This window comes from Papio anubis, chromosome 15 (assembly GCF_008728515.1).
Source record: "Papio anubis isolate 15944 chromosome 15, Panubis1.0, whole genome shotgun sequence".
Lineage (NCBI taxonomy): Eukaryota > Metazoa > Chordata > Mammalia > Primates > Cercopithecidae > Papio > Papio anubis.
Window position 1 is genome coordinate 81,104,978 of NC_044990.1, and position 9,387 is coordinate 81,114,364.

The following is a 9,387-nucleotide window of genomic DNA, read 5'->3' on the forward strand; positions in this document are numbered from 1 at the left end:
AGGCTTGCTAGTCATCATAATTGCTTGAGCCAATTCTTTAAAATATATCTCTTACTCTCTCCCTCTCTCTCTCTATACGCGCGCACACACACACACACACACACACACACACACACACACATACATACATAACCTACTGGTTCTGTTTCTCTGGAGAACCCTGATAATACACCTGGAAACTTATTTGAAATGCACATTCTTTGGTCCCATCCCAGCACTATGGTATCTGAAGTTTTGAAGGTAGGGTCAAAAAATCTGAGTTTTAATAAGCTCTCCAGCTGATTCTGATACATGATAAATATTGATAGTCACTGTTTGATGGATGAGCAAGCCTAAAATCAAAAACTGAAATTCATATAAACTAGGTGAGATCATTCTACTAGCTATTTGTTTGGGGAACACAGATTACCTCTTACTTTACTGTAAGTGTGACTTTACTTTTAAATACCCCTCAATCAAAGTAGTGAAGGCAGTATATGAAATCCATCATGATCTACTCAACCGCAAAAAATTATTTGTACTAATTGATTACTTATAGAACTGAGAATTAAAAATGAAATGCTAAGTCTCACAAATGACTGAATGGAGCTCCTCTTGGCCAAGGAGACCCCAAAGAAATCTTGAAAAATGAATTCCTGACCATGATGGGATGGGAGGTCAGACAGGCCTTATTATATCACCTGCCTCCCTCACTACCATTAGGCTTTCTTTCCTAAGGGTAAAAAGGCTTGCACCATCCTTGATATCAACCAATGGCCTGATGCTGCCCCTCACTTCTACTTTCAATGAAACAACCAGCTAGCATTCCTTCCTGATAAGAGACCACCAACCACAGAGTGGTTCTGCCCAGTCTAGGAAGGATGTGCAGTGGGGGTTTTCATGTCCCTGGCTTCACCTTTTGATGTCAGAGGGCCAAAAACTCCATGCTTATATCATGCTAAAGCTGCCATTTTTTGAACATGAGTTCCATGGAGAGGAATGAAGCTCAATTGCTCATGCACACATTTCTCCTTTCATAAATATTCATGATTCCTCCTACAGCTTATTGACTACAAGTATTACCCACCTCATTCAGCATGATTTCCTGTCTTATTCTTCCTGCCCTCCAATGGCCTGTGTCTGGCTTCTGACAGGAGGCTATGCTTCCTAGCCTGTCAGAATGGCTATCCTACAGGCTGCAATCCTTTATGAACACCATCATTCTTTTCAAAACCATCATTCTTCAGTTAACACAATGAAATCTCATTAATCTGGAGTTGGTTAATTAGAATTTGGGGGTATATTAGGCTATACTAATGATTTTGCTTTTTCATAGATAACACAAAAATATTAGGTAAATATTTAAAATATGTTAGTTTTCAAGTTCTTTCAATTTTTAGAGCACTTATTAACCTCTAATATATAGGCTATTTTATGGGCTGAATTGTGTTTCTCTAAAATTCATATGTTGAAGTCCTAACCCCAGTATCTCAGAATGTGACCATATTTGTAGACATGGCCTTTAAATAGGTTATTAAAGTTAAATGAGGTCATATGTGTGGGCCTTAATCCATATTTGGAGATAAGGCCATCAAAATGTGATTAAGTTAACTGATGTCTTTATTTAGAGTGGGGCCCTAATCCAATATGACTGGTACCCTTGTAAGAAGAGGAAATTTGGACACAGAGACACCATGGACATGCACATACAGATAAACGAGCATGTGATGCACATGTGTGTTTACTGCAACACTATTAACAATAGCAAAGACATGGAAGCAACGCAAATGCCCATCAATGATAGACTAGATAAAGAAAATGTGGCACATATACACCATGGAATACTATGCAGCCATTAAAAAGAATGAGTTCATGCCCTTTGCAGGGACATGGATGAAGCTGGAAACCATCATTCTCAGCAAACTAACACAGGAACAGAAAACCAAACACTGCATGTTCTTACTCCTAAGTGGGAGTTCAACAATGAGAACACATGGACACAAGGAGGGGAACATCATCCAAAGGGGCTTGTCAGGGGGTGAGGGGCAAGGGGAGGGAAAGCATTAGGACAAATATCTAAAGCATGCTGGGCTTAAAACCTAGATGACAGGTTGATAGGGGCAGCAAACCACCATGGCACATGTCTACCTATGTAACAAACCTGCACGTGCTGCACATGTATCCCAGAACTTAAAGTAAAAGAAAAAAAAAGAAAAAGAAAAGAAACGAAAAGAGCACGTGAGGACACAGCAAGAAACTGCCCATCTGCAAGTCAAGGAGAAACACCTCAGGAAAAACCAAGCCTTTCAGCCTCCAGAACCTTGAGAAAATAAATTTCTGTTCTTTAATGCCACCTAATTTGTGATGTTGTTATGGCAGCCCCAGCAATCTAATACAGACTGTATATACATCTTTGTTATCTGCTCATTACTTTTAGTATAAAATATTTGGTAGTAAAGTCCGTTCTTCAACTAAGACAAAATTTTGGGTTGGATGATCATGATGTCTACTCTCCAACACCTGTTCTACCTCAGATTATTAGGCTCAGTCTAATATAGTAATCCCATTTCTGAGTAATTAGTTTAGGAATGGGCATGATCTAATCCTAACATGAGAAAATGCTGAAGCAGGCTGGGCGGGGTGGCTCATGCCTGCTAATCAATCCCAGGTCTTTGGGAGGCCGAAGCAGGTGGATCACTTGACATCAGAGTTTGAAACCAGCCTAGCCAACATGGTGAAACCCCAACTCTACTAAAAATACAAAAAGTAGCCGGGTGTGGTGGCAGGCACCTGTAGACCCAGCTACTTGGGAGCCTGCAGCAGGAGAGTTGCTTGAACCCAGTAGGTGGAGGTTGCAGTGAGCCGAGATTGTGCCATTGCACTCCAGCCTGGGCAACAGAATGAGACTCCATCTCCAAAAACAAAAACAAAAACAAAAACAAAAAAACCTTGCAGCAAACCATTTCCCAAAATTCAATAATCCAATGTAAGATCAGCAGTTCGCTTTGCTCACTGAGACTATGCCTGGTCAGCACAGTTCTCTCTAATTTCTCATGTCACCTTCTGACATATAATTTATTTATTATGTTGTCATTTATTGTCTGACCCTCTCTCACCCCCACACACTGTTTTGTTTGCTGATGAGTCTCAAGGGCCTACAGCAATGCCTGACACAGAGTAGGCAATCAGTAAGTATTTGCTGAATGACCATCTCCACCTCCAGGCTTCTGATTGCTAACAGCAAACTGACCCAACTCTTTCCTCAATTTCATTGAGGAGAAAAAAATCCCTCATACACAAACCACTCATAGATGTGACTGATTTTAGTGAAGACTTGGAGGCAGAAGCAGGAGAGAGTTGACTACAGTCATGCAAAGGGCTCCCATTTAAACATTAGGTACGTCTCCCCATTTGCGAGATGTCCTCTGGCCTCTCCCCACCAAGGAATCTTAATTGGCCTTTGAGATTTAAAAAATAACTCCTCATTCTCCTAGGAAAAGAGTGACAATCCTAGAGCCATGGTAACCAGTACCAGAATCAGTTGTCAATCAATCAATGGCAACCCTATAGTCATAGTAACAAATAAACACCAAGTCTGCTTTTAAACTGGTTTATCTATCAACGATAACTCCCTTCAGGAAATGCACTTCTGAAACCAACCAGTCAGTGACAAGTTTAAGCTTTGAGAGTCAGGTGACTAGTGGCAGACTCTCACTCAAGCATGCATCTATGGATAAGGCCAACCCTAAAACAAACCATTCCCCAAAATCTGATATAAGGTCAGCCGTTTGCTTTGCTTACTGAGACTATACTTGGTCAGCTCGAGTCCCCAGATTTCAGATACTGAGTGGTGGTCTTATCCTTTATGTCACTCAGTCCTAAGCCTCATACCACTACACTTGCAACTCCCTCTGTTCTGCTCCCCTATGCCCCCCCACTACCCCTTTTTCCTTTGTCCTATTTCATAAGCAAGATAAAATCCACTCCACCTCTAATGCAGTACATTTTAACCATTCTGATGCTTAGGTTTCGGCCAATATACCTTTCTATTTCAAAATAATTTATTAAGATGCTGTCCCACTATTTCCAATAGCAAATACATGGAACCAACCCAAATGCTCATCAGTGATAGACTGGATAAAGAAAATGTGGTACATATATACCATGGAATACTATGCAACCATAAAAAGAATGAGATCATGGCCTTTGCAGGGACATGGATGAAGCTAGAAGCCATAATTCTCACCAAACTAACACAGGAACAGTCAACCAAACACCACATGTTCTCACTCCTAAGTGGGAGCTGAACAATGAGAACACATGGACACAGGGAGGGGAACAACATACACCAGGGCTTTTTCTGGGATGGCGGATGAAGGGAGGAAACTTACAGGACAGGTCAATAGGTGCAGCAAACCACCATGGCACACGTATCCCTATGTAGCAAACCTACACGTTCTGCACATGTATCCTGTTTTTTTTTTTTTTTGAAGAAATTTTAAAAAATTAAATGAAATAAAATTATTTGAAGGTGTCAACGGTTAAAAATAAAATATGCTGTTCCAAACATAGTTCTTTTCAAAAAAAAGAATTCATGTATATAAAATATATGTGTGTATGTGTGTATACACACACATATATACACACATATATATATACACACATATATATACACACACACACACACATATATATATATATATTTTTTCCTTTCTAGCTGGAGTCTTGCTTTGTCTCCCAGGTTGGAGTGCAGTGGCATGATCTCGTCTCACTGCAATCTCCGCCTCCCAGGATCAAGCCATTCTCAGCCTCCCGAGTCATTGGGATTACAGGTGCATGCCACCACACCTGGCTAATTTTTGTATTTTTAGTAGAGATGAGGTTTCACCATGTTGGCCAGGCTGGTTTCAAACTCCTGACCTCAAGTTATCCACCCACCTCGGCCTCCCAAGGTGCTGGGATTACAGGTGTGAGCCACCGTGTTACACATTATTTCAACTAATCTTCATGATATTCCTAAGAGGTAATTCTTCTAATCCTTAGTTCGAAAATTAAAAAAAAAAAAAAAATGGAGGTATAGTGAGTTTAAGTCCTTAGCCCAAGGCCATGCCATCATTAAGAGGTAGAACTACAGGGCTGGGTGTGGTGGCTCATACCTGTAATCCCAGTGCTTTGAGAGGCCAAGGCGGGTGGATCACCTGAGGTCAGGGGTTCAAGACCAGCCTGGCCAACATGATGAAACCCCATCTCTACTAGAAATACAAAACATTAGCCAGGTGTGATGGTGGGTGCCTATAATCCCAGCTACTATGGTGGCTGAGGCAGGAGAATCACTTGAACCCAGGAGGTGGAGGTTGCAGTGAGCCGAGGTCGTGCCATTGTTCTCCAGCCTGGGCAACAAGAGCAAAACCCTACCAAAAAACAAAACAAAACAAAACAAAACAAAAAAACAAAGAGGCAGAACTACGATATAAAGCTAGACCTTTTTTAAATTCAAAATTTGTGTTTTTTCACCATAATATGCTGCTGCCATAGGAGCCGTATCTTTTCTCTAATCCTTTTCCTTCAACACCACCCCCAACCTCTTCTTCTCAATGAATTTCCCTTAACTCTCCCTAGAAAGATGCCACCCAAGGATAGGATTAACTTCTGTCCAGGCAGGAAGGGAATAATAGGATACAGGGATGGAAAATCTTTAAAGTGTTCTTGATTCTGAAGCTGAAAATCCTTTTTCTTCTCCATGTCTTCTTGTGAATTCCTCTTGCCTGTTAATCCTCTGATTTTGAATTACATGTGAAGCTTGGGTCACCAAGCACACCTAACCCCTGTAATATCTCAAATGCTGACTCTTGGTCTGTCCATTTGGACTTATTCTGATTGCACTACTGACATGCTGTAGCTTGTGCTGGCATTCTTGTTCCCAACTGGCCCTGACAAGTGTTCTACCTACTCACACCTCCAGATATTGTTACAGCTTCCCAAGACACTCACCTGAGAACTAGAGTTGCTAGTACCCAATATGACAATATAGCAACCAGATTAAAAGAATAAAGTCCTTTGATACCTGACAAATAAAAGAAATTAGACGAACATCAAGTAATCCTCTGTTTCACATAGCAACTAATCACACAGTGGCTAGTGATCTAGCTGAAACACAGAACTGTGCCACTCTTATGTGTAACCACCACTAGTGGTTATTATCTACAAAATTGAATCCAGGCTTCTTAACATGGTATAGAAAGCCCTTTATGACCTGACTCCTACCTACCTCTTCACATTCGTCTTCCACTACTTCCTGACTCAACCTCAACATTCCAAGCAACTCTGAAATAATAGTAATTTCTTGCACGTTGCTGCTGTTTCTGTTCATGTCCTGGAATGTCTTTCTTACCCTCCTAAACCTGTGTCCTTTTCGGGCTAATGTTCATTAATCCTTTAAAATTCAGCTCCAGCATAACATTCTTCGTGAAGCCATTACCAACGCCCTAGGCTGGCTTAGGCATCTCCTAAATGTTTTAATATTTCTGTCACTGTGTCACCATACCACAAGGCAATTTTCCTGTATGTATACATCTTCTCCACAAGAATATAAGCTTCTTGAGAACAAAGACTATCTTATGGCTTGAATCCCAGTGTTTGTGTCCACTTTATAGTAGATATCTAATAATTGTTGAATGGATTTCAATTAAAACAATTAAAATATTGATGGCAACAAGATTCATGATTATGTCAGTATTTAATCCCTAGTACGGAGATAACTTTACAATTCTGATAAATTCTGATTTTACAAACTCCTTTCATGTCACTCATGCAGCACCCAGCTCAGTGTTTGCTTGGTCCACAGTAAGTGCTAAATAAATATCTTTTCAGTTGAATTGTAAGAACTGGTATATTGGAGAGAGTGTTAGAGTAGGAAAGAAAGCCACTTATCCTCTTCAAGCTTTATTTTCCTCATCTGTAAAAACAATAATAATACTACCTACCTTGAAGGATAATTTCAATAATATACGAAAAGTCCTTAACATAGCTTGGAGCATAGCAACCACTTAAAGTAAATGTTAGATTGAATCGTGACGTGGAAGAGCTAGGAAAACCCTTCTTTGAAATTCAGAAGTAAAGGCATTTTGAATAGAACACAACCAACCTATTTCATTTAGCTTCAAAATATATATGTGATATGTCACATACCTTTCTCCTGAAGATGGATTAATAACTGACCAATTCTCTGGAGCTGAGTAGGAATAAAAAAGTCACAGTATCAATGAGAAAAGCTCAGGATGAACAAGTTTTATATTAAAATGTGAAATTGTATAATACTTACCAAATTTCCTGCTTTTCGGGCAACTGTCTTCCCTCTATTTTAATGGAAAAAATTGTTAGAGGAGTAATCTGAGTATCAAAGTTCAAAAATTTTACAAATTATTCTTATGTCTGATTTTGAAAACTAGGGAAAGGGGAAATCAACCATTTGTTCTTACCTCCCGGACATCTGAACTACCCTTTTTAGGAAGTGCGGACTTCTTCCAAAAGGATGCACAAGCTTTCATGAGTATTATTTCAAAAATAATTCCTAGTAAAATTATAAAGAAAATTGCCATCCAATCATTTTGAATAATCCAGGACTCTAGAAATTCCCATAATGTCACAAATGTATTATCTTCCAGTTCACCCCCTACCCCTTTTTTAAAGGAATAATATTGCTTTGACATTTTAATGTAATATGTGAAAGAGACTGCTGTCTCATTCAGAAGTCCTTGATTTCAGAGGCCCTGAATTATAAAAAGTTGGTATGCCCAACTCATAACCATGTGCAACATTTGGCCAGTGCTTCTTGGTGCCTTATCAAGTGTGGCAGTGACTGCTCTGGGCCTAAGTTAAGTGAGGTACGTGTCATAGTGGGTATTTAACTGAGCTCATATCAACTTTAGCAATAATGAAAGTTCATAGGTAAGATATGTACACTGTATAAGTAGTTTTTTACTAAAATTCAAAAAGTTACCTTCTCTTAACTTCATAGAAAGCAACGTAATTCTATCATGGATTGTCACTGCCCTATTATAAACATAGAATAAATTTGGATTGGTAGAAAGCATTTGACATAACCATTTCTATTAACACCAGGAATAGCGTATTTTATGCTTCTTTGTGGTCAGGAAAATATAGTCCTTTCTTAGAATGAATATAGATAGGGTTGACAGGTTTAGCAAATAAAAACATTAGATGCCCAATTTAATTTGAATTTCGGAGAAATGTCAAATAATTTTTTTGGTCTAAGTATATCCCATTGCAACTATGTAGAATGTATGATGACTTGTCTTTTAGGGGCCTGATTTTTTTTCTTAAAATAGAACACATTTTATATTTCTTTTTGCTAGCAGGGTCCATTGGCACCATTCCCCTTCAACAATCTATCGATATGCTGAAAACTACAGTGTCTTTGGAATAACCTCCTGTTGAATTTCCTTTTCACCCTGTCTACGGTGATTTCAAGGAGCTACTTGTGATGTCCTTTCTGATGTCAGAATTAAGGGTGGGGCAGAGGCAGATGCAAGTACAGTACTGCCCACTCTCCTTCAAAGTCTAGTGGGTAGGCCTGGAAGCTAATTGAGAAGTACAATTTTAGTCACAAGTAGACAGGATAGTCTGGACTAGTAATGAAGAATGTTAACACTACCTTGGATTTAGAGTACTCTTCCTTCAAAGGTGTAATTAATTAATAGTTCCTTTGCAGATGTAATTCTTTAATGCTTCACTTTTGTTTTGTTTTTAGTACTTCGCTTATCCAAGGTAGGTTAAGCAAAGAAGTATTACTCATTACACTGAAGTATTATTCATTACACTGAAGTAAACTGTTCAGGCCTCTTCTGTCACATCAGTTTAAATAAGTGCAACAAAGATTTACAACTTCAGCTGGGTGAAGTGGCTCATGCCTGTAATCCCAGCACTTTGGAAGGCTGAGGTGGGTGGGTGGCTTGAGCAGGAGTTTGAGACCAGTACTGGGCAACACAGGTGGACCTCCGTCTTTACCAAAAATTTAAAAATTAGCCAGGCATGGTGGTGTGCGCCTGCAGTTAGTCCCAGCTACTTGGGAGTCTGAGGTGGGAGGATTGCCTGACCCTGGGAGGTGAAGGCTGCAGTGAGCCATGATCCCACCACTGCACTCCCATCCTGGACAACAGAGCAAGACACTGTCTCAAAAAAACAAAAAAAGAAAGAATTATCAGCTCTGTCCCTGAACGTTGGAGATTATGAGATCAGTGACATTCTAAATGTTGGAATTTACAGTCTTCCAGTCTCCTGGACCACAACGTACAGGTATTTATAATCTTTATTTAAGTATAACTCTTATTTTGAATTTTGTCTTTGCAAAGAATCACCCTTTAGAATGCTTGGTAGGTCTTCATTGGC

General features: G+C 39.5%; 1 protein-coding gene across 1 annotated transcript in view; it reads right to left on the reverse strand.

Annotated features, from left to right (window-relative positions):
- Nucleotides 1-9,072, reverse strand: part of CCDC168 (coiled-coil domain containing 168) — a 30,972-nt gene extending 21,900 nt beyond the window's left edge. Inside the window, exons 1-3 of the mRNA XM_017951404.3 lie at nt 7,458-9,072; nt 7,301-7,334; nt 7,168-7,210 (exon numbers count right to left, since the gene is read on the reverse strand). Of these exons, the coding sequence (XP_017806893.3) occupies nt 7,168-7,210; nt 7,301-7,334; nt 7,458-7,688 (308 nt within the window). The 5' untranslated portion in view covers nt 7,689-9,072. The remainder of the gene's footprint in view (nt 1-7,167; nt 7,211-7,300; nt 7,335-7,457) is intronic.
- Between the last annotated feature and the right edge of the window lie 315 nt (nt 9,073-9,387).